Genomic DNA, 26035 nt, shown 5'->3' on the forward strand with positions numbered 1-26035 from the left:
GTCCAGCTTTTCACCCACCAGTACCCCCAAGTCCTTCTCAGCAGGGCTGCTCTCAATCCCTTCATCCCCCAGCCTGTATTGATACCGGGGCTTACCCCGTCCTAGGTGCAGGACCTTGCACTTGGCCTTGTTAAACCTCATGAGGTTCACAGGGGCCCACTTCTCCAGCTTGTCCAGGTCCCTCTGGATGGCATCCCGTCCCTCTGGCCTGTCGACTGCACCACTCAGCTTGGTGTCATCTGCAAACTTGCTGAGGGTGCACTCGATCCCACTGTCTGTGTCATTGATGAAGATATTAAACAGTACCGGGGAAGACCTGACCACACATCCAGTTTCCTCCAAGTCCAGACCCCGCAGCAGAAGTCCCCTTGCCCTGCTGTTCAGAAGAAAGGCTACATGCTCTGCATCCTCGGGAACTGCTGCCTTCATATGGCTTCTTTAGTCTGAGAATTGTAACTGTCCAAATGTCAGGGCTCTGAGCTCAAAAAAAACATTGCTGGACCTGGAAGTGCCCTTAAAGATCCAGCTGAGACATAGACTCACCCCTCTCCACAAATAGCCATACACTAAATTTTCAATGGGGAGGGGAAAATCTGGGAAGGAAATAGCAACTTCTGTGTGCACAAACACAATGACATTTGATTCCTCTGTATATTTCACAAGCGGCTCTAAAATGTAAAGATCAGCCTAGTCGGTACGTGCTCAGCCACATAGCGATGCTCTTGTGTCACCATCTGGACCTTGCCCATTGACATGCAAGCTTTGTGGGCCAGGAGTCAAGGAGAAGATCTCCAGCTTTGTGCTCAGCTGCAGAATGTGCCAACCTTGCCCATCACAATTTAGGAGCAAGCTGGAATTAGTAGCTGTCATCCAAGGAAGCAGAACTTTCTTTTGTCCCGTGGGAGTTTTGAAAATGAAACCTGGCAGATCTTCAACTCCCAGTGCTTAGAGGTCACCACTGGGCTGTGGCTTTACTATGTTTTTGCAGGCTTCTTGCATCAGACCACCTCTTTCTTCCTCCACTGAAAAGTCAGCTTACCTAGGGCTTGCTTTCTGAAGGAGGAAAGGGTACGATACATTTGAGAGAGCTTACTTAGGTTGTTTCTAATGGACTGTGGAGGCTAATGTGTTCATATATTGTAAGGAAAATGAACTGTGATTAGGAAACTAGCTCATTGTGTGTCAGCAAATATTATACAGCATCCCAGCCTGAATATACAGCAGACTGGACAGGTCAAAAATGACAAAGAGCATTGCTGGAAGTTTATTTTCATAACGTTTGCTGAAGAGCATTGACTTGTGTTCATCGAGATTGTAGCTTCTGGGTTAGATACTTAATATTCTTTAGTGATTCTGTACAGTGTTTGGGTTCAGGTTTGGATGAGAAAGGAAAACTTTTGCCTATAAATATAAACTGAGCATGCATCACTTAAAGATTTTATTATCTGTTTCTATTCAAGCCATGTGGGATTTCTCATTGTATGAAGTCCTGATTAAATTACAGCCTCTTCACAATGCCAAGTGCATCATGAAGATCCTGTCATCAGGCAAAAATTTCCACCGTTAAGACATTTAAGAAACGAACTCTGGATATTAAAAATGCTCTCTGCTTTGTAGCAAGGGAGCATTTTGGCTAGTTTGTTTTTACACAAAAACCTGTTGTTCTTCATGGAGCTTCTCCTAAGTGCCAAAGAAAATTCAGCTTTCTCTTCAGGAAAATTTTGACTGTTGAGTTCTGTGATGGGGTCACCTTGTTAAAAGTGTTGCTCGGGTTGCTAGATAGCAAGTTCTTCCTATTTTCCTAAGGAGGACAGAATTATTAAGTCTTTGCCTAAATACTGGTAAAAATTATAATAAATCTCCCTATCTTTCTCCCTGTCATTCAGCCAGACTGATTCACATAGGAGCACGCACTTCTGCACTTGTCATACACACTGTACGTAAATGCAGCGATATCGTCCAGTCCTTTCCTGTCCACACATTTGTTCCAGTACAACTCTGCTATTACAGGAATATCAAAATATAGCTCACTGCATTGTTGTATGTTCATTTGGAATGCAGCTTCAGTAGTATGTTGCTGCCTGAATTATTCTCCCAAAGGAAAGCACAGGTCAGGACTCACAAGCAAACCCCAGCTTTCTCCATGAGAAGTTCAGTGGCGTAGCAGAAACTGTGATGGGAGTCCTAGCATCCAACAGCATTGGTCCTTTGGCTTGGACCAGGCTTTTGAAGCAATTCTTTCAGTTATCCCCTTTTGCTGTGCCTTGGTTTGCCGGGCACAGCAGCTTCAGAGCACACAAGCTGGGTTCCCTCTTGATGACACTAAACCAGGAGCACACCCAGTGCCCTCCAGCTTCTCGTTGGCATTCAGGCCATGGGACCAAAGGGTGACATCAACCCCTCAGAATGCGTATAGTGCAGGGGGACCTCAGGTCCCAGCACCCACTGTTACTTTCCATAGATTGCCGGCTGCACCACACTGCTTGCTAGTGTAGTCATAGGTTTAAGCCAAAGTTTCAGATGTTGCTATGAAGACACTGAGCGTACCTGTGTTTGCATTTTTCACTAGGTGTAGCACAGAGTTGTCTTAATTTTTTCCAACTTTTTGCTAAATTAACATGCCCCTGCCCTTAGCTTCTAATCCTTGAGCAGTTCCATGGGCCCCATTAGCAGCAGCTGAAAGTGTTTCGTTATTCAGGTATTCATATGATGATTCCCTAGGGAGCACGAAGGAGATTCAAATCTCAAGTCAGAGGAAGACAGCACTGAAAAGTCTGCTGATTTCTTTGGCAGAAAGGATATGTTCTTCACCTGTGATAAAATTTTACAAGTTTGTTCTAAATGTTTGTTGAGTCACACTCTTCTGTCAATGAAATATGGAAAGAATGACTTCTTTACATTTTCTAAAAAAGCAGCAGCTCTTGCAGGTTGCATTTGAATGTGTCCCCCAGCTATTCCAGCCAGTCAGGGAATTGTGGCTGGTTTTTTTCAGGAATGAGTAGTCCATCATACTCATTTCATTATTGATAATAAAAAGCAATTTTCCAAATCCCCTTGTAATTTTCAGTCAATTTGCCGTCTACCCCTTTAAAGTTTCAATTGATTCTGCTGTGCTTGACACAGTGAATAAGTAGCAATGCAGACACTTGAAACTGCAGCTCCTGTAGGGGCCATCAATAAAAGGCTTTCAGACCCAAACTCATTCTTCAGAGTCCCCATAGTAGACTTGATCAAGGGCTTTCACTACTGCTTGCTTTCCCTTGGATTATTCTTTTTGTCGTATTCATGGCACTGTATATCTAATGACAGCTATTTGCAGTTATTCCCGAACTGGTTGTCGCTTTAAGGAAAAGACCACTTTTGATATTTTTTATTGTCAAGTAGCAGTTTGCTGTTAGTTGCTTTTGGTGTAGTTTCAGGAATTGAGAGACTACACAGACAGTTGTCCTGAAGCCATGACTGAAATGTTTCTCCGTTTTGACAAATGTGGTGCAATTTCATTTTATCTGTAGAAAACCCACTTTACCAGGAAAGGACTGGGAGGTGCAACAGCCTTTGTCAGCCCTCACACCCCTCACCAGCAATAGCGGGAAAGCACAGAGAGAGGAGAGGAAAGCACAGCTTAGTTTAATTGGAACAGGTCTATGAAGAGTGAAGTGAAGCTCCAGCTGAATGAACGAGTCTGGAGTGAGACAGGCACCACTGGCTGTGCACAGTGCTCTCCCTGGGCTGAGTACCTGGGAGCGAGGACTGGCCGATCCCCAGGACAACTGCAGGGGCTCAGTGGTTCTGCTTTGGGAGCCTAACTCATGTCCCTGCCCAGGTCTGAGCCAGGTAAACCCACTGGTGTGGGACTCTCAGAGGGCACCCCCTGCCTTGCACTGCTACTAAAGCATCAGCTGGAAGGTACCTGAAGAAGTCCCGCAGCCCACCTCTGACCTAGGGTGGCACAGCTATGCTTTTGTCATTCCTGACAGATGTTTGCCTAACTCGTTCTTAGACTGTCTCTAGCCCTACTATTACAAAATGCTTCCTAACATCTGTCCCGTATCTGCCTTGCCACAGCTGAGGCCATTAGTTCACATCCTGTCTGCTGAGAAGAGTTTCCTCTCCGCAGTTTTCTTCCACCTCTTGAAGACTGTTATGTTTAGCCTCCATCTTTTGTAGGCTGAGAATCTTTCCTCTTTCTTTCCTTCCTCAGGGTTCATTTCTTTTAGATGTCTGGGTTAGGAGAAGATTTAGTTTTGCTAGCGCTGGGTAAGTCGGAGGTGACAGTGTGATCTGCTCTGGCTCTATGCTCCAGACCTCAGGTCCCCTGTGAATGCTTTGTTACTACAGTATTAGCAATGCCCCCACTCTGCCAAGTAGACTGTTGAAAATTCAGGTTTTTTTAATTGTACAGATAAAAATGTCCTGCTGCAAAGACGGCAGAGTGGTCATACTGTTGAGATATTGAATGTTTGTTCCTTTGGGGAGTCCCATTCAGAGAAAGTTCCTAGGAAAAGCCAGCCCTCAGGTGGAAGGATTCGTAGTATGGCTCTTCTTCACATTGCTGCTCAAGATAGCAGCATTTCTGGAGCGTGTGTTCAGTTTCTCATGGTTGCCTGCAGCTGTCAACCTCCATTCCCCTTCTCTCGTGTTTATTTTCAGAATTAAGCAGAACATCAGTGGGCAGGACATTCCCAGGCCAATCTGGCTTTACCAGTGTTAACGTAACACTGGTCACTGTTTTATCTTGCCTGCTGCCCTTCTCCTTTTGCCTTTCTGGCTGGTGTCCTGTAGGCCAAATGGGAATCTTCAAGTGAAAGTCTGCTTTTCTGGTTTTCTTTTGGCTTGGTCTTGGGGCTTGGATTTCTTTTGTGTCTTGTTTATCTTGCACTGTCTTTAAGGAGTTTTTTAAGCTTTCTGTTTGCTTGTAATGCTTCTAATTTTAAGAAACCCACTGCTGAAAAAGAGAAGCTATTGCTGGCAACCCATTGAGTCAGCTGCACAGCACGTGAATGAACCACTGGGAGTCTTGTAATCCTGCCTGACATCCAAGAGCTTGCTGTTGGTACCACAAGGCTGCATGAATTACAGGAAGAGAAAAATTACTTTTTTGGTAAATACAGGCTCAAATGCTTTTAGTCTTCATCTCCTTTGAATTTATGTCATGTAGTCTGTTCTTTCGTGGCAGGTTGTGTTTGGTGTAGGAGCTGGTACCTCAGTTTAGGAGTTACAAGACTTTGGCTCTGCTCACATTGCTGCTGTCAGCCTGCTGCATGAACATAAACCAGCTACTATTACTGCTGCTCCTCTTCTCAATCTCCATATCTGTAACGTTAACCTAATTACGCCAGCCTCCTCTTCACAGTGCTCAATGTCCTTATGAAAAGTAATAGTCAGATATTAATGGAGATGTTATTAACACTCCTCCCTACTTAAGTGCAATCTGCTGCATTATGGAATTTAGTGGCTAAAGAATCTGAAACAAGAAATTGTTAGGAAATGTCTCTTCTGTATAGTGCATTGACTATTTGAAATAATCAGAGCTATGAATCAACTATACGTTTGCATAAATTTGTAGCTGTAGTGGAAAGCTAAACTGGAAACACAATAGCTAAATAGCACTGGGATTTTTAACCTCCCTGATGGACTCTGCAAGTCTTTGGCTGTGGTACAAATCCATTATCTATATGAAAAGTGTTTGTTCTGTTTACTGAATAAGTTGCACCAGTTGGAGCACCCAACGTAATTGCCATTTAACCAATTTCATCTGCCTGCAACTGCAGTGCATTTATAGTTGGTTGGAAACCAATTTCATAAGCATCCTCCGGGAGTTGCATCCCACTGCTTTTACTGGTTCCCATAATACAACAGAAAAATGTTATTTCCTTTCAAGCACGAGGACAGATTAACAGAGAGGTCAACGCTGCCACTTGATGCCATTTTAAGTCAGCGTGACGGCAGAGGGTAGGGGCTCAGTTGTACTGGCAGTGGTTTGCCTCAGCATTGCAGTTGGATCGCTTGTAAGCCTTCACCAAATAGCTGGCCAGGTGTTCCGTTCGCAACCGCTGCTGGAAGTGTACTAGCACTCAGCTGGCTCTCCATAAAAGTTAGATGGCACAGTGTGGGACACTGCCATCTGGGATTTGTTTCGACAGAAACAAAATTATTCTCTGTGTTTTTATACTCTTCATGTGGGTTACACGTCAGTTACAGCTTCCTCATGGCTGTGGCATTTGCTCCAAGTTGGAGGTTTTGATGATGTTCGAAGAGAGACCAGCAATCAGTGTCAACGACAGTCTCCCCTTTCTATTTTGTCCACAGTGTTTTCTGTTTGAATGCAACTGTAATTGACACACTTGAGAGGTTTCCATGGTGCAGTAATTTAACTGACATTTTCTCAGCAGTGATAGATTATTTTTGTAAATTTGGGCAAAGCCTGAATTTTTCAGACAATTGCGCTGGGTATCTGGTCATCTTTCAGACTTCATTTGTGCTATGACGTAGTTCCCATTTAGTGGGCAATTATCATCAACACCATTAAGTCAGAGCTGCCTTTCATGTTCAGAGGGAGTTTCAGGTTTATGGGATTGTACTGCTATATAGCTTTTGTCAATGCTGATCAATTCAATTTTGTTTTCATTATGGATACAATAAGCTATGCAATGTAAAATATTAATGTCATACGTCTAGGTAGGATGTAAATAGATGCAGGTACTAACTTGGCCCTTGCATGTTATCATAAGAAATAAATATTTTCAAATGTACACTTAGAAAGACTGTTTTGTATTTTTGTTTTTACATGGTGTTCCCCACATTTTGGGTCACCTTTACCACCTACCTCTGTCTCCTAGGATACTTCACCATAAAGAGGAAAGGATGGGCCTCTAGCTTGTGCCCCCTCTCTCTTGCTTTGTTAGGAAAATAGCCATCGGCTTTGCTCTGCAGCTCCAGCGAGCCCCCAGGGGCAGACTTCTATGCAAAAGATGGCTTCTTAAACAGCACACTTTGACCTCGGTACCAAGAGAGCCAAGAGGCTCTTCCTAGACTGTCACACTAAATGCACAGCCTTCATTTAGCTGACTTTCCAACCTACTGAAATCCAGACACCCCCATTTTCCAGAAGCCCCTCAGCTGTCCCCAGGTGAGCTGGTGCCCTCCAGATTCCCGAGGGCAGCTTTCTAGGGCAGTGGGAAGCTACCACCCCCCGAGCCAAGCATCGGGGACAGTAGTGGGCTTGGAAACACCATCTGGTGTGTGGAGCTAAGAGAAAGGCAATAGGAAGGGCAAAACTGCAAGTGGAGAAGTGGGGGGTCAGGAAGAGAGAGAGGGTCATGGATCGTGGGCAGCTCTTGCTCCAGGTGTCATTTTGAGAGGAAGATGGAACTTTGTGGCAGGAGCGAGACAGGGCCAGAGCTAGTCTTCTCTGCAACTTCAGGGAGGAGGCAATGGCTGACTGCCAGCTTCTCCAGAGCATCCCACCTCCTCCCGCCCCTTTCTGCTTTGGACCTGAGAGGGGGCTGCGAGGGAAGAGGGCTGCTTGGCTCCAGCGCTGGCAGAGTGGGTGCTCGGTGGCTTCCCTTGGAAGAAACGGGAAATGGCAGGAGCAAGGCTGTTCAGCCCTGCTACCGGGGCAGGGATGGAAGAGATCTGAAGCGTGGCTTATAGGTGAGACGGACGGAGCAAAAAGGAGGCGATCATGAGGTGTCAGAGCTGAATTTGCTGCATGAGATTGGCCGGTGTCAGAGGACTCTCTACATGCATCTTCATTAGAAATATGCAGAAATCCTGCCATGCTGTTATGACACACTTGGTTTTTAATTTGCTATAGAGAGTTTATCACGTGAGAGGGTTTGAGAGCACTTTTTCACAAGCAGAACAAAGCAAGCAATTTCCAAAGCAAAGCTTTGAGGAACGCTGAAAGTTTGCACTCTGCGTGGGAGGAGTATGATTTGCTGAGCAGTCACTGGAAGGGCTGCAACAAGGCTGGTGGCCACTGTGCTGGGTGGCCCCGGAGGAGCTGCATTACCCCTCTCACCTCCAGGTATCATCTACAGGGTAACAGCCGTAGTGATTCAAGGCTCTTGGTAAGGCTATTTGAGATCTCAGAATTAAAAGCACTGTGTGGAAGCTAAACTGCTCATGGTTATTCTTCACAGGGTTTTCAAGTCCCTTCCCAACACGAATTTTTAGTTTCTGATTTTTTTTCACTTTGCTGGAATATTCTAACATAGTGTTACAGGCATTAATCCTGCTACAAATGACTGCTCTGTTTCAGTCAGTCTCCCAAACACTTGTGCATAGTAGTGAAATCTAGTCTTTTTTTTTTTTAAAAGTGTGCTTTATTGAGGTCGAGTCACTGCAGCACAGTAGCACATAGTGAAGATGTGCAGCCAGGGCAGGCTGGTTTCTTACTAAATCATTCTTTATCTTTTTCTGTTCAGTTTTATTTTAAAATGTGTCAAGTGATGAGGGTCCAATCCCAACTCTTCACTCTGCTCCATAGGGGTTCAGCTGGTTACGGTTTGCCCAACACAGCCTACATTTCCTCTTTTTCTGTTTCGCTTACCTCCTCCTATTTATATTTCTTTCTTTCGTTTTATTTTGATAAATAATTCTTCTCTGTCCTTCATGTTTATATCCTTTAAATATTTATCTGCTCTCCTCCTGTCTCCCTTTAGTCATTGCTTAGTACGGTTTATGTTTAGCTCTTGGCAGTTACCCAGTGACATAGGAAAAAGGAAGATTTCCTTTTCAGTTAGGTATTCTTTTAGAGTTCAAGCAGCTACGTATATTTTCAGAACTGTATACAGGGACTGAGATGGAGATGGTGAGATCCTATTACTGTCAACAGCAGTTTTACTACTGACTCTTTTAGGGCCATGATTTCACCCAGAGACTCTCTGAACTTAGTCATATCTTCCACAAGGCTCCCTATACGGTAATGGAGTCCAGGCTGAAAAATAATTTGCGACTGAGCACTGTGTGTCTCTCCTCACAGGAGAAAACACTAGATAGATCAGCCTTTTTTTCTTGTTGTTTGTGTGGCCAAGGCTTGCTGGTTGCAAAGCTTTAGTCAGTGTGTCGGTAACGACACGAGACCAGGCTTTTCCTTACGCTCTAATTTAGGAAATAACCTTGCCTTGACTTCACACCCTACTTTCTGATGGGACTGGAGGCTTCTTCAGTGACAGACAGTTGTCTCGCAGTTGCTCGTTTATTTTTATGAGACAAACATATCAATGGAGCTATATTAAGCATGTCTGCGTAGCATGTCAGGGCCTGGGCAAAGCAAAGGTTTGGTTTGCCTGAATGTTGACATTGAATGCCGCAATTTACTTGAAATATTTGAGTTCTAAATTCCCATCTATTTTATGTGCAAGTATCTCAGAGGGCTGGGTTGCAGGCAACCTGGTAAACCATGCTGGACGAGGTTTACAAATAGAAGCTGTCTCAGGGCTTCATATCTCCTAAATCAACGGAGTGTCCTCGGGTTTGGATGATAAGCCACTATCCCAGCTTCCTCAGTGATGCCTTAAATATACTAGTCACTCATTATACAAATCAAAATATTTGGAATTTAGTAGCTAAAATGCTCATGCAAAACATTTTGTTAGAGCAAGTCAGATTAGATTGGCTCTGTGTTTACCACATCTAAGCAGCCTAATGGAAGAAGTGTTTAGAGTGAGAAGTCCGCCTAGTGCAGTTGTGGCCAGGGCTGCTGCGTAGCTCGGGGTGAATGTTAACATTTGCCTCGTGCTCCGTGACCAAGCCATCCAAACCCTCCCTTCTGAGAAATGCACCTCTCACTGTCCAGCCACAGCCTTGCGTTACCCGTATGAGAAGTAAGCTGTCAAACTGCTCTCCAATTAGGCCAATCACAAAAACATCACTTCGTATTTTTGTATGATTACCCTACATTTAGAAGACATGGGGTTGGGTTTTTTTGTTTTAAAATTCCTGATGGGCTCAGTGAATATATTTTTCCTGAAGCACCTATAAATCCTCTTTTTTATCATTCCGTCTTCTTCTGAATGTGCATTACGATTGATAAAAGATTCAGCGTACCTTTTCTGGTAGAGTGTCTACCCACAAGAACAGGACTGTTGAGTGAAATTTCGCTTGAAAAAACATTGATAGTAAGTATTTCAGCGGAATACTTTAGTTTGATTGTATACGTTTTAAAAAATTATTTTATAGTTTTATGTTATAATTAGTGTTTAAGAAATAATAGATCAAAAATAAATTAAAACCCTTAACAAAACAGTACTTTGATGCACCCAAAACAATTTTTCACAATTTAGTTTTGGCAAAACTTGCTGAATTTAGGCTTTTTGTTCCAATTCAGAACAAAAGCCACAGCAAGAACATCTTTGAAAATGTCCAAAATTACAAGTTTCAAGCAGCTCTACAGAAAACATTTGCCAGGATTAGTTCAGCCTGTGAGCAAAACTGCCCTGGTGAGAAATCACAGCATCCCAGTGCATACATTCTCCACAGAGGGATAATACCACATTTCCGCTCCTTCCAGGAATTCGCACTTAATATTGTATAAAAGCTTGTTGGTCTTGTCCATAAACATCCCAACTGGACCAGGCAGAAGGTTCCATAGTGTGCCATTAAACAAAATAGTAAGGGTTCATATAACAAAACAGAAGGGACTCGGGTGGGCTTTAAATCACTCCCATGCAGGGGCGCTTTGCCCTGAGTTAGTGTCCCAAGGAGCTCCCAGGGGAGCTCCAGCACCACCCTCACCCCCGTCCAGCTCTGCCAGGCTTTGCAAATGAATTAGTAGTTGCTCAAAGGTCCTGAAGGAGAAGAAACTTCCCTTTCAGTACAACTGGCTTTTTAGGCCCAGAGAGATTAAATAAAGGGAGCAATATTTTTTCTGTAGAAGACTGGCATAAGAGGAAATGTCTTTGCATTTTCACCACTGAGCCAGTGGTCACTCCCAATACTTTTCAACCATAAAAGCTGTATTTTTGCCTTTGATGATACGCTGCAGAACATATTTGTGGTGAATACCAAAGCACAGACAGTTTTCACACTTCCAGAGTAAAGTCATCCGCAAACTTTATTCAGCCCTGCCTGTAAAACCCACAAAGCAGGTGTGTTTTAAGAGCAAAGAGCAGCAACAGTTGATTAAACCACGCTGGGCTTCAAGCTTAAAAGGCAAGCAGTGAAACTCATTACCCTGAGAGACCCAGCAGTTCCTGGACGTCTGGATCATCTCCATCTCAAGAAGGACAAGAGAAAAACAATTTCTTCGTTGTGCCTGTTGACTTAGCAACATCCCAATAGCAAACACAAGGCAAACGCTCAGTTAATACTGAAATGCCCCATGGGTAGGAAACATCAGGCTTGGTGCTGCCTCTCCTGCGCAGCTGCATGCGAGTTAGCCAGTGCTGCAGCAGGGCAGCAGCTACAAGGGAATTAGAGTCTGACAGGAGATACCAGAGAAGTTTCATGGAGAAAATTCAATCCTCTTTGGAGTCTATTTAAGAGTAGGATTGAGGACTGGATGTACCTGTATATCTTTTCTCTGTTGGATTCTTGTAGGGTGGAACTAAATTTTAAATATCTAATTTGTGAGGCGAAAAAAGGCCAACTGTCTCATAACTGTTTTAAGCAACTTTTCTTTATTGCAAAACTATATGAAACAGCCACCAGTTTCTCCCTTCAGGTCATCATAATTTCCAGAGCTACTGATGAATAGTGTTTACTGGGACCTCTGAATTCTAAGGCCAGACCTCCTATTCGTTTGTCATTTTGAAATTATGCCTATTCCTAGAGCATAGGTAATTAATTCCTGTCGGTAAGAGTTAATATTGAAATCGTTGCTATTGCCTGCAATAGTAATAATAATAATTATACATCTGTTCAACTGAAGCAAATATAGTAAAAAATAGGACTATGTTACAGTAGAATTCAAGAAACAAACATATCGCTTCATGGATCATTTGACAGGATATCGCATCCACTAAGGTAAATAAATTTAAATAAAGCATCTGCTTTACATGAAAAAAAAATGACCCAGGTGCAGCTATGCAGAGGTGTTGAAGGCTTTCAGTTTTGCACAAATCGTGGACAGATGTATTTCCAGCTGCAGGTTTTGGCTTTTTGGAGGAAGTTCCATGCTAGCAAATGGCAGCTTTCTCTGCTCTTCATCAAGCCGTTTATTCGGTTTGTTTTTAACGATGTTAGCTAGAACCGATTAATGCGATTGTAAGGGTCGTAATTCTGACTTTGTTGGTGTTGTACATCACCATAGGATTTGGATTAGTGGATGTCATTGCACATCTGCAGCTCACAGACCTTGGGGGGAGAATGGGTTCACCTGGGAGCTGTGCACAAGCACATCTGTGTATATTCAGTTGGTCCGGTTCTGTTTAAACATACACAAAAATTGAAATTTCACCTCTGCATAAGGACGTGAGGTTTATACGATCATCCCACTGTCTGTCGGTCAGTACTTCTCTAATAACAGGGTTGAACCCACTGGCTAATTTCAGCCAAAAATCTAAAACGCGCTTAAGCTCCTGCAGCGTCTGTGGGATTTTTTGGCCGGGGAGGGAGATCCAAGTTGGTGTCCCAGTGGGGAAAAAGCGGGAGGTCGCAGCCACCAGAGGCTCTGCCGGGCAGGAGGGAGCCCACCGAGCAGCACCCGCAAAGCTCAGACCCACTGCAGCCTCTGCAGGCTGCTCCTCAGCGGGCAGGGGTGTCAGGAAAACGAGGGGAGAGCTCAGGTTACCGCGCTGGGGATTTGTTTTCAGCAGGGTTAGTACATCCTAGAAACCTGAGTTTGCTCCTGACAACTCCCATATGATTTTTTTTTTTCTTTTTTAGCTTTAGACTTCACCAATCTGTCCTTTCATTCTCCTTGCTGGAAAATTGAGCAGAGGTACTTCAGAGGGCTATTGTGAGATTTAATTAACTTTTCCAAGCATTTTGAGAGAATAACAAATAGGTGATAAATAATATAAATGGAAGCTCAATATTAAAAGTTTAGGATTAATTTAGAGACATCTGTCATTCCAAATCTCAACATTGAAGCATCCAAGCTACTTTAAAAAAAAAAAACTAAACCAAAGGAAAGCCTTTGATTTCTTTAAAGCCAAAGTGTTGTTTCATGTAAAAGGGGGAAAAAAAGCAGGGGAGGGGGAGATAAAATGACCTCCTCCTGCGTTCGTATTGATTTTTCAGAGTGCCCTTCTACAAAGTAGTGGCTCCTGCTCTGTAAATCTGTTTTTTTCCTTTGCTGCAGCAGCGCTAGGGCTGAGTGGTAAAGCTCTGTTTTTAATGGCTCTTTCCCCATCTCTAAAAGTTTCCATATTTGGGGGCATAGAGGATCTTTCTTCCAGAAAAATAACCTTAATGAAATTACATGCATTTCAAAACAAATGTGCATAAAATCCCTACGTGACATTACTGGTATACTTTTATATTCAGGTGTCAACAGGACACTTTTCTATTTTTCTTTGTGTTGTAATAATGCTCCGCTGATAAGGTACAACATGAAAGGCTGCTCTTTAGAAGATTTGAGTATAATACTGTGTGAAGCAGAAACACAGTAATGCAAATAGTATTTCCAAGCAGAGCCATTGAAGCTAGATCATGATCTTTTTTGGAAAGCCTGTATTTCTCCATGTCTTGGGTAATTAGTCACCACGCAAGTACTTTGTCTTCCAGATGTACATAGTGTGGATTTGAAATTAGAATCTAGCTCTCTGCTTTTGTCTACAATAGCCAGCATTAAAAACAGATGAAAATAACAGAAATAGAATTGAAAAGGATGTTGCATAGTTTTATGTATATATTCCATTTTCTATATCACTCGTATGTTCCAGTGCTACGTGAAGAATTTGAAATTGAGTTGCGTGTTCCTGAGTCTGAGTTATATTTTGCTTTCGTTCCACTTGAGGTACAGTGCTGAGTTTTAGGGAAGTGAGGAGGGTAATAGATGAAATTTAAATCCATCCTTTTATTCACTGATTTATTTCTCCTGCTACCAATATTTTTTGATGGTGCTTTAATTAAGTTAACATAGTTTCTAACTCACTCTTTTCTTGCTTTGTTGATTAATTAGTGCTCCGCTCCTGGCTGAGCAGGGACATTTCTTACCGAAAGGTCATTTTGAAAGGTAGGGACGGGCAAATCATTTATAATCAATAATGCTTTTTGCCAAACATCTCTGAGCAGATTGTGAAACCTTTGATATTATTTGTGTATTTTCTGTGTGTATCTTCCCGCGAGAACAGCTTTCTGAAAGGGGCAGTTGCTGGTGTCAGACACGCAGGGGGTTTCTCTCCCTGGTGTTGCAGGTCCAAGGGATTAAGCAGCACTTCAGGCAAAATTGTCAAAAAGGACAAAAGGCCATAAGGACAAGTCACTGAGGCACTAAACCCATTGTCTGACAACCCATTCCTAGTTAAAAAAAAAAAAATTAAGTGTTCAAATGCCAATTTCAGCCTGGTGACACCAAGAAGGTTGGTGTCCTCTGTCCTCCTTTGGTTTTTCCTCCAAAATCAGTGGAGAAAGACTGGCCCACTCTGAGAGGCAACCAGAGCACCAGGTCCTGCCCTGAGCCACCTCCAGAGGACTCTGGGGAGGGACCAGGCTCCTGCGCCTCAAGGCAGCCGGCAGGTATTCACATTGGGACTAGAGTTATAAAAGGATCTATACACCTAACAACAACTTACAAAATATAAGAGTTACCACTTTAGTGCTACTGAAGAGTGGTAGAACTGTTCTTCAGCTTTAGATGCCTTGCAGAGCTCACAAAATCTATCTCCATCCCCCTTTTAAAACAGGATTTAGGCTAGAAGTCATTTAAATATTTCTACAAGTGTATCGGAGCATCCAAGTGCTTTGCTTGTATTTGCGAGGCTGCATCAGTACGTCAGAGACATTCACAGTGCATGAACAGGCAAACGGCTGTGGTCATGAGCAAAGCAGAATTGTGCTGGACCTCAGCTAACGTGTACAGAAAATATTTCGCCCACGAGACTCTGGCTCCCCATGCTGTTGACCAACAGAGGTGAGAGCAACACCCAAGTTCGGCACCTATGGAGGAAGTAGGAACATATCGCATATGTCTCCACACCATCTGCAGGGGCAGCCAAAGCCCGGCTCCCTGCACTGTTGCTGATCCCCAAAGCAGGCAGGATGGAGGCAGATGCTCTCCCTTGCTCCGCACTGGTCTTCCTCGTAGACATACGTCTCGGCTCCTGTCTCTTAGCCCTGATGCACCATGCCGTGGTTCCTCCCGTGGGTGAGCCTGAGACAGGTTTCACTGCATTGAGGATTTTGCTGTTTATCAAGGCTGATTTGCAGCTCAGTGCCCTTAGCTAAGGCAGTCCATTAAGATGTCTGTAAGATGTGCTCCCTTGCTGGATCTTTCTCTACAAAAACCTTTTAAAGAGGAAAGCCATAAGTGAAAAATGGTATCAGTCACGGGAGCACTAACTTAAAGTGTCCGTGCCCTGACAGGATCCCGCTGGCACCAAGAGAAGCGTGGTGTGGGACACACGCGGAGCACCAGGGGGGTTTCCGCCCAGGGAGGAGGGCAGAAGGGAAAGCTATTTCATTTTTATTTGACACTTGAAAATTGAATTAATACCAATTTAAGTTTGATGTATGTGTTAGCTTATACAAGCTTGTAACGCCAAATCTATATGCAAAAACCAAAACTGCACTGCAAGTTAAATTGAAAATCACTTCTTTTGAAGTAGAAACATCAACTTTTACTCCAGGTAAGTCTGAAGACAGAGAAAAGACCAGCAAAGTATTACACACGAATTTAGAAAATAGCTTCAGGATAATTTTCTTCTGGTAGAACTAAGAATTACTTTGGGCAGCAGTGAGAAGGGTACTATTAGATAAAAATGTTTGGAAGTTATTCTTTGGCCAAAGAGATCCCAGAAGCAATACTCTGGCTCCACTGAAACCAGTGACTGAACAGTGTTTAACTTCACAGAGCTGTGACTTCAGCTCAGCTATTCAGTCACTAGGTATATGACAAGTTACTTTCCCCTTATGGTGAATTAGCTATAAATTTTAATCAGTATTACAGTGAATAAATTAGTGTCTCTTCTATAAATTCTCCCTTTACAACTCCTGTAGGCCATGGTTTCACTAATTAAAGTTCTCCTTGGGTTGGCTCAACATGCTGCTAAACTGATATAATGTCATTGCATGTACATCAAGGGTTGTCCCTAGATCATCGTTATTTGACAGTGTACATAGCTTAAAGATGCACTGACTCTTAGTTTTTAAGTGAGACATATGGACAAGAAGTTAATTGGCTGAAATTTAATTTTTATTTCCATATTTAAATCTCAATCAAAGTTGATATCATGAGAGCTTCAGAGAGGGAAGCAGGATTATGGTTTTATTTTCTTATTCAGAAAATATACAGCTAGTCTGTTATTGCGAAGGAACTTTTTTTCTCTCCTTGGAAGATGCTCTGAATATACTTTTCTCTTTTGCCCTTTCCCTTCTGTACTTCATGGTTATTAAAATTAAAACAGCCCAAGAAGTAAAAATTCATTCCTTAAATAAAACCCTCTCCTTAAGCATTCAGTGTTAAATAAAGTAAGCAGTAACATCCTCCTCTTTGATGTTTAGAGCTAGACAGACTGAAGTGGATAAGCTCTATTTATTTGCATGTATCCTCAGCTGCCTCCCCTTCTCTTTTATATCACATTAATACCTGGAAATGGGAACTGTTTTTATTTCAGGGTAGCAGGTGCTTCCTCTGCTGTTACAGGCTCCACCAGTCTGATCTCTTCTGTCTCGTGACACCAGGGATTATTTCAGGGATAGCTAATTTGTCCAAGATCATGCAAACAATCTTCATAACTGTGTGCTCATTGCTCCGGGTTATGCTCTCTGCCTTTGTCTGACATATAATTTAAAGATAAGTGGCAAACCCCACCTTTCAAACCAAATTCAACACTGGGTAGAAAGGGCAAGAGTTTAGCAGGTGAGCACTATTTCCAATGAGCATTTTAATGATAGAGGTAAACATCTGGTGTATTACCTGCCCAAGCCACCTGCGTTCCCCACTCTGTGTGCTGCAGAGACCCCTGCAAGTGGTCAAAATGAGGACGGGGGAGCCGAGTTATTTGTGCTTTCCTCTGTGCCTTTGGTGTACCCCCCTTGTCATTACCAAGGGGTGGGTAGGAGAGGCTGTTCCACAGCACCAGGCAGGAACCTGTGCCGGGAGAGCCCAGCCCTGTGCTGAGCAGTGCTGAACTGAGCCGCTCAGTCATCTTCCCTGAGGCTACTGAGCTCCAGTGCTGGTTTTGCAGCTCTTTGATAAGACCATCAGAGAAAAGGGCTTCACTCAGAAAGGAATCCATAGAAACAGGTCCTTGTCAGTGATCCAGTCATTTTGGAAACACGTATGTTTGCTTGGTCACCTGCGTAGAAGCAAGTATCTTTCATGTTCAGGCCTCATCATCTCTGGCACTGCAGCAGCTAATCAGACCCTGTCCATCTCTCCCTGTACTGCTGGAGGAGTCCCTCTGTAGCCAGGATCTAGCAAGCTGAATAAGCAGCCAAAACTAATTCAGATCATGCTTGAGCAAATTAATCTAATTATCTGACTGCCAGGATGTAAGAACTAGAACGGAGACTCCCTCAGCAGAGCAGACTGGGACCACTGAATACTAGAAAAAATCTCCGAAGTGCAGGAGAGGCACTTTTCCACTCACCATACCTGGAAGATGACAGAGGAGTCAGAGAGAGACAGAGCCTCATGCTGTTGAAATGTTATGTCAAAGTGCCATCTCTTCTTAAAACCCTTCCTTATGCATTTCAGACCCACATTGTCCCAGTCACAAAAATACAAGAGGGTGGAAGAGCAGGGGAATTCCTAGGTGTATCTGGAATAAGGCAAAATAAATCTTCCCTCCTGCTATGACAGAATCAATAATAAACCACAACGGAGAAGGTATTCAACCTTGCATATTTATTAAATATCGTGACAATGGATGTGCAGCATACAGTACAATAACTAACTCTGACAGTGCCCTGTGGTACATAAGCTGGTGCAAGCAGGTAGATGCCTCTAGGGAGGCTACTTTGGAGGTTAAAATCAGGCACAGCCCAGGCATATGGAAGTAATAGGGTAAGAAAAATAAAGTGGGAGAAAGCAAGTGGATTTGCCTTTCTAGAGAATATGATTAATATGTTCTTTGGTGGTAGGGCTGCATAAAATTCTGGGCCTATGTACCTCCTGCCCTCAAAGCATTTAAATCAGGCAGTGTTTGGTGCTGGAAGATGGGCAGGGCAGGTCACCAACTCGTGTGCCAAGCTGTAATCCTGATTACAGGTTCCAGTGATCTTTTTTGGCAGCCACTGTGAAGGTGGTGATTAGAGAAGCTTTGGAGGAGACTAGGTTCAGAGCGGTTACGGGGCCATGGCTCTGGAGAATGAGGTGTTTTCTGTGGTGACACAGCCTTTTCTTTAATGTCTCTGTGCCTCCAGGCATGCTGTATACGTGTGGGGAGGAGGGTGACGTGGCGGCCTGACAGGTCCACAGCCTGTAATCACCACAGCAGTGCCACCACAGCAGTGAGCAGGGCACGGCGCAGGGGGCTTCGGCACAGCGCCTGGCCGGACAGCTGTGCCTTTACCTGTTCAGAGGTCGAAAGGATGGAGCAGGAGGGCGCGCTGCCGTTCTGCCAGCCTGTTCTCAGTGCAGAGAAGTACGTTATTACGCTATCTAACCAAGCTTAATGGGAAATTAATGGGAAATATCCCACATAGAGTGTTCAGCAACGTCCACCTGTCCAACAAGAATTCTTGCCTGGGAGCATCGCTGATCTACAGCATGAAAAATACGCTGCCTTCACGTAGGCTAAACATTTTGTGAGTGTATGATGTGTGATTTTTACTCATGAGGTAAGATTAAGATTCTGAGATTCCCTTTGTCTTGATTTTTACCCACAAGGTAGCTCGGGTTGAGTGAGCTAGTAAAGCTTACGTCGCTATTGACCTAAGTAAAGCATCAAAATAGCAAGAAATCAAAATGTCCCTCCACTCCTATTTATGGTTTTCAGATCGGCTGTTTTGGACCTAGTTCTGTGGATCAATTTTTGAAGTACAGCAACAGAATATGTGGTTTCATCGTGGCATGTTCATTACTTGGATGCTGAGAGTACTCGGCTTCTCAGCAGATCCACGACACATGCAGGGGATGACAGAATCTCACTGAGATCTCAGGCTTTACCACCTAAAATAGTCTCATAACATTCCTTGTAGATGCTTTCAGCTGAAAAGTATATTGGCATTGTGTAACGCAGAGAAAGAAGAAAATTTCAATGCTTTCGTTATGGAATTAGTAAAATTGTGATTGACTGAAAAATGAATCTGTAAGATCAAGAGCTGATAATGTGAGGACTTGAATCCTCCTCAGTGTCTGAACATTCTGCTAAATGTTTTTGCTATGAAATCTTCAGTGTCAGTTTTTATTAGTTTGAACCGAGCTCACCTCTGTAACTATTTTTTCTCTTACTCTCTATTCATCTCAACCGCAAAAAGTTTTTTTTCTCACTGCTATCACACAATAATTTATCTCTACATGTAAAAATAGTTTTTTACTATTTTTAATCAGCCTTTTTTCTTTATTACTGATTGTTTGGGTGGTTTATTGGAAGCTAAAAATATTTCGTATAAATTGCTTCCAGAGAGTGCTATTCAGTGATATCTCATAAACGCTGCTAGCATCAGCACAATGCAAAAAGTTAATTTGCACAAGGTTAACCCGACAAGCTCTGGGACTGGTACATTCTGTTTAATCTTAAATGAGATAGTGTTATTAATTTTATATAGTTTTAATTTTCACATTAACATTCTCTTTTGCAAAGCATAATCACATTCCTGTTGTTTGTAATACTGTAGTCCGTTTAGTTAGGGCAGTTCTCTGCAGAGGAGGACAGGGTGCCTTCCTGAAGAGCTTACTCCTTGCATAGACAAGACAGGCAGAAAAAGGGGACACCAGAGAGTGGCATGATTTGCCAAAGGTCACACCACAAGCCATCAGCAGAGTGAGAAGCAGAATCCAAACTGCCTGAACCTCATTCCAGTACTGTATCCAGTGACCATGCTGCCTCTTAATATGTCGCTGTTCTTATTGTTCTTTCTTTATAGTTCGGGATCGGGTACGATCAAAAATGGAGAGAGATATTTTGGCAGAAGTGAATCATCCTTTCATAGTCAAGCTTCATTATGGTAACTATAATAAAATATAATTCATGTTTGTTCTTAAATTGGTTGGGGAATTGTAACTAGATGTGTTATAATTTTGTACAGATACCCCTGCCTACTTATGACTCCGTCTCTAACAAAATCATAGGGCTACCTGTGTGAAATTCTTCATTTATGCTAAAGGAGAATTTCAGTATAAGTAGGTTTTAGCCATTCCTCCATCAAAGTACATTTGTCATGAAGTCCAACGTGATAGATTGTGCTGGTGGGGTAGCTGGTGAGTATACATCTGCCAACCCCCTCACCTGCTGTCAGGTATAATTTAGAAAACCAGAGAATCTAAATAAAAACTATTTTTAATAATCAGCACCAGTCCAAATTTGCATATGTGTGTATATGAATGTGGTGTCTTGCTGGAGTTGCCTTCCTTCGCCTCACCAGCTCCCTAAGGAGCCCCACATTTTGAATAGTGCGGGCTCTCCCCTCACACAAACCTGGGAGTTTCTCTCTATGCCTCGCCCTCGGTGACTCCTGGTATTTTGTGCAATGGAAAGCAATATTAATTCATAGGTGCTTAGCAAGGAAAAGAATATATTAGTAATGCGTCGTTGTCTCTCAGCTGATACCATTTTTTCCCGTAGTTTAAGCTCAATTGCTTAGTTCTATAGCAAACAAATTTTTCTGTTCTCAAAGTGCTGAGATGACAGGGAAGATAACGGCATGAATGATACACTGCTAGTCAACAAGATTAATTATTTGGAGACTTTATCTTGATTCAAACTTCCAACATCTCCATCCTTTTCTAATGCAGCATTTCAAACAGAGGGAAAGTTGTATCTAATACTAGATTTCCTGCGGGGAGGGGACCTTTTCACAAGACTCTCCAAAGAGGTAAGCTGATAGATTTTAACTTTAGAAATGAAAGACTCCTGATTTCCAGAACTCAGATGAAGTTGGTGGGAATGAAAAATGGCCTGCTATATATATGTAATAGAGCTGTATCATCTTGCATCTTTAAGTGTGTTCTTAAGAATTGTATTTGAATTATGCCATAGGTACTGCGGCAGGTAGCATGTAAGCATCACTGTTGGAGAAAACTGTACCACTACTACGCCATTCCCATAGCAAAATAGCCCCAGACTCATAGCTCACAAAATATATCTTGGATGTGATGAGAAACAGTCTGAGAAACCAATCCTCCATACATTTTGCCCAGGACGTGGGCAGAGAACTGCTGGAAAATCACAACCGCTGCCAGCAGGAAGGAGAGATGGCCGCAGGTCAGGGGCCGACCCCTGCAGCAAGCGTGCAGACAGCGGGGCATCAGCCGGCGAGCGGGGAAAGAGCCGTCTCCTGCAGCAGCGGCTGGGAGCAGGTCGGAGGCCACGCGCCACCCCAGGGCTCGGAGGTTGGCTGTCACACCCCTCGCCGGCTCTCCTCCTGCCTGCCTGGGGGCAGCTTCTGCTTCCGTCACCTCCTGGGCTCCCATCCTTCCCTGTCCTCCGCAGCTCCTGCCCCGGGAAGATGCTGCCGCGGGAGAAAAAGGCAGCTAGGAAAAGGTCCAAACTTGAGTCTCGCTAATGCCCATAGAGAGCGGCAGCAGCAGGTTTTCTAGGTTCATTTAGCACTTGCCTGCATCTCCAAATGCCCCTTCGAGCCAGCTGTCTGCATTGCTTGGAGCAGTGCATCCTCCTGCATGGAGCCTCAGAGAGTCCTGCAGGCAGGATGGGAGGCTCCAGCGAGGCAGCCCTGCCACCCCCAGGGGCTTCTCTGTGCCCCGGTGTTCTCTGTCACCAACATGATGTCCCCAGCCCTTGGCCTCTTTCCAGGCTGGGAAGGGGCCAGGGATGCCAGCAACCACCTAACACACAATCTTTAAAGATAAAAGAGGGACCTTTCAAATGCCATCTTGAGAGGAAGCCGTGTTCGCTCTTCTTGATTTGGGGAGTTACTGATGGACTAAAAAAGCTGTGAAAACAGTACTTCCATTCAAAAGTTCTCTAGCTTTTTTTTTCCCATCTGATTCCTGGTTCAGTGACATGCTGCAGGCTGCTGTGTGCACCACAGCTTGGGAGCCCAAGTATTTGCTTTTAAGGCTTGTTTGCTAATGTGAGAAGACATTAGCAACAGGTTAATTACACTGCCGAGTAATGATACTTGTATAAGTACATAGTACATGGCAGCAGTTATTTTTAATATGTGGAAAAAGATTAAAGAAAATAAAAATATCCTTCTGCTGTTCGCCATGAAATCAGGCTTTGTCAGTGACACAGCGTGCTGTCTTAGCAAGGGCCTCTCCAGTTTCATGGGAGAAGAGAGAAAAAGTGATTCTTGCCTACAGAGGGCAGCTATACATTCTGCACAGTTAGGGAACTCGAAAGTGAAAGGCAACAGCTCGGATTTTGTACTACTTTAAAAATTCACATTTTCTTTAGAGCTTTTCCAATGCAATCTCTTGATTTCTCTGCTTTGTACTATCAAGAACGAGTCCTCTTAACTTGACAGTCCTTTTACACATACTTCTTTTTCAGTGTTTACAGCTCATCTTGTCTACTTATACTTCGCAGCTGTTTAGTAGTGGCAAGGTGTCGCAAGGAAAGACCTTATGGGAAAACTTGTACTGCTTGCAATTTGTTAATTACGGACTTGGTACAATGGTATTGATTTCAGTGAACTTTCAGTCAGACCCTCTATACTACAGCATGTGTGCGTGCAAAGCTTGGCTCTTGCTCTGTCTTTCTGAGATGTCTGACTTCAGCTGGGTGTGTCTGTATAGATTAGATGTTCTCTGATTCTATTGATTTCATCTCTTGCCTACATTATTTATTTTAAACCTTGTAAATAATTTAAATTTATTTTGATAACTAATGCAATTTTTATGTTCAGACCAATTCAATTTTTAGTCAGAATTTTTGCCTGTGTATCCTTTTTCTTTCTAGCCTTTGCAGTGATATTCTTAATTAAATTATGTGACATCTGTTCTCTGAATCCTTTATTTTTGCTCTCAGCCTTCTGCAGCTTCTCAGAGCACTCAAGTATTGTGGCTGCCCCTTTCCAAGAGCAGAGACTTAATTTTAAAAATAAGCTCGGCAACTTCTACTGTAGATACTTACATTTACATATGACATGTAAATTTTTATTGAGCCGAATCATTTTACTTCTGTCACACATAATATTCACAATTGTGTATGCAATATATCAACCTCTCTTTCTGCATTATTATTGCTGTACATACTGAAATTTAATTGAAGAGAAGTTAATATCATCTGGGATATAATGAAAGTTGAACCAAAGGGGTTTCTTGCCATCTTAGCTCAATTTTTCTGAGCTTAACGTTTTTTCGATTGCAGGAGTTTCTTCCCACTTAAAACAGAACTTTCAGTGTGAGTAGTAGCCGTATCAGCTATAGAAAGGAAACAACTGCCCTCAGTTTAGACCTCATCAGGCCCTGGATGTCAGACAGTGCATAATTGCTTAGGGCATCTGCACTGAGATTCCTTGCACCCTCGACGCACGGGGGTTTAAATCCATCTCTGAGTCCCTGCTCATGTTTGGGAACTAAATGTGTTTTGGTTTCTAAAATAAGAAGCATTTCACTTCCCCAGAGAGGTTACCCCAAATTATTTTGTGGGAATTTGGTAACCAAATGCCAAGATTTTAGCAAATTAAGAGATTTGAAAGCAATAAGGGCTGCACTGAACACATTGAATTTTGCCGTTCATTTCCAAAGGCTAAGGAGTTAGAACCTTATTCATCTTATTGCGACATGATGTCATCTAAACAGATCAAACAGACAAATGAGAGCAGCGTGTTTTAAGGAACAGAAGTACTCAAGAGATCAAGTTTTGTTTTATGAGGAGAATCTGGTAAAAATTGTTAATCTGAGCTCAGACAAATTATGGAAAATTGAACCTGATATGATGGTCCTTCCAGCATTCCCAAGTTAGGCAATTCCTTCCCCATGTCTGTTTAATGCAAGCCAGCCCACCACTGTCCAGTAAATAGACGTGTTCTTCTCTTCCTTCTCTCTAGGTGATGTTTACAGAGGAGGATGTCAAGTTCTACTTAGCTGAGCTGGCCTTGGCATTAGACCACCTCCATGGTCTTGGAATTATTTACAGGGATCTAAAACCAGAAAAGTAAGTTAATCAGAAAGAACGAACCGAAACGAAAATATGTGGGCTTTTAGGTTGTTTCTGCTCCTTGTCATGCTGGTAAGTCAAAAGGTGCCAGAGGCTCTGCCTTCCTTCTTGTACGTGAGACTCCACACATGAGACCCTCACCATCAGGAGTAGGGTCTTCCTATTGTATCATTTTAGCATGAGGCCAAATACTTCAACTCTGTTCCAGTACGCTGTGGCCTCTGTGTGCCTGGCCTTCAGTTTAGTGACCGATCTCAACGCAGGATTCAGATGTCTGTGCCTTTGACTTCAGTAGCACTGTTCTCCATTTGCAACATTTAATCTGGCCTTCCCCTTGGTGTGGTATAAACCGCTCAAAGCACCTCCACTTCCAGCTCATACAAAATATGTCATGGCACTGTTCAGTTTTACTGTAGCCATTATTTAAAGTAAATGAGCATCTCTGAAAACTAGTGTGCATATTAGCTCATGAGACACACGATAATCAGGATTTTAAAAACACTTTTATTAATGATCCAAAATATTTTCCCAATAATTATTCCCTCTTATATTTGCAGCTATTTTCTATTCCTAATGTGGTGCTATGGAGGTTTTTCCTTTCTCTTTTTTCTTTGCAGTATGTCAATAGACTAAATTACACCCTCAGTGCTATCACTGGGAGTGATTTGATACTGTTTTTATTCCGTGCCACTTGCCTGGTGCTTTGCCTGCATCTTCTGTGTCGGCTCCAATAAAACAGGCTGAACAACATTTCAAAGTTACCAGCCTTTTTAATGTAATGGTCACCGTCATCTAAAAAAGATGACCACTGAGAGCAGTCTGTTTGGCTGTTGTTTATAGTCCCAAAGTATAACAGGAGAGCAGCCTTTTCCTTCTGTAATGTGAAGTTCAAAAATATGCAGCTCTTTCTTTAAAATGGAGTGCTGTTGCTTTCACACTCATGGACGAAATAAGAGACCAAGAGTAATGGAAGGTGAATTTTGTAGGTGAGAAGTTGAAGAGGGGGAGACTATTTATCTACAACACAGTACTATGTGATTTAAACTTTAAATTCAATTTTATGTTTTGGTTACAACAGTAATAGCAGTAGTACTATATGAATTCATACAGATGTACGTAACCAGAGCTCTCAGTCCTTTGGGCTAGAGACCCTTTCGCAGGTGACCAAAATTTCCAGTCTTGCCCGTTTATGCAACCAAAACTGAAAACCAGAGTCCTTGGCAAATACAGGAAGTCATCCTCCAAATTAAACCACTGGAGGATAAAGGTACCAGTTTGTTATACAATATGAACTGCAGGTAGGCAGCGGTCACACCATAGCCGCCACTGCCATGTGCTGTTGCATCGTCCGCCAGCAGGTCTTCGGTTTCAGCTTCATTCTGAATTGCTATTTTATTCATTCAGCATCAACAAACATGTACGTAATATGTACGTGTACATAATAGAATAACTCCAATTACAGGTTTTCAGTTTTAAACTTTGTTTCTAGTGAGTGTTAGTATGAATCATGTACTGCTTTTCTTTCTGGTGTTAGATGAAGCTGTTTTTCAAGCTAACACATGATATATGAAGCTGCTATTAGAAGGTATCCAAATATGAGCCTGTATATTCAAATATAAGTCATGGTGCTGTTACATTTATAGGCGCATGCCGTAATTTTTTGCTTTAGGAGAAGTTACAAACTGAGAGGAAAA

At 42.9% G+C, this 26035-nt stretch overlaps 1 protein-coding gene across 1 annotated transcript in view; it reads left to right on the plus strand.

Annotated features, from left to right (window-relative positions):
* The window catches only part of RPS6KA2 (ribosomal protein S6 kinase, 90kDa, polypeptide 2), a 174675-nt gene that overhangs the window by 79050 nt on the left and 69590 nt on the right, over nt 1-26035 (plus strand). Inside the window, exons 4-6 of the mRNA XM_009329210.1 lie at nt 20143-20223; nt 21011-21090; nt 24232-24338. Coding sequence (XP_009327485.1) covers nt 20143-20223; nt 21011-21090; nt 24232-24338 — 268 coding nt within the window. The remainder of the gene's footprint in view (nt 1-20142; nt 20224-21010; nt 21091-24231; nt 24339-26035) is intronic.

This window comes from Pygoscelis adeliae, unplaced genomic scaffold (genome assembly GCF_000699105.1).
Source record: "Pygoscelis adeliae isolate BGI_AS28 unplaced genomic scaffold, ASM69910v1 Scaffold77, whole genome shotgun sequence".
Classification (NCBI taxonomy): domain Eukaryota; kingdom Metazoa; phylum Chordata; class Aves; order Sphenisciformes; family Spheniscidae; genus Pygoscelis; species Pygoscelis adeliae.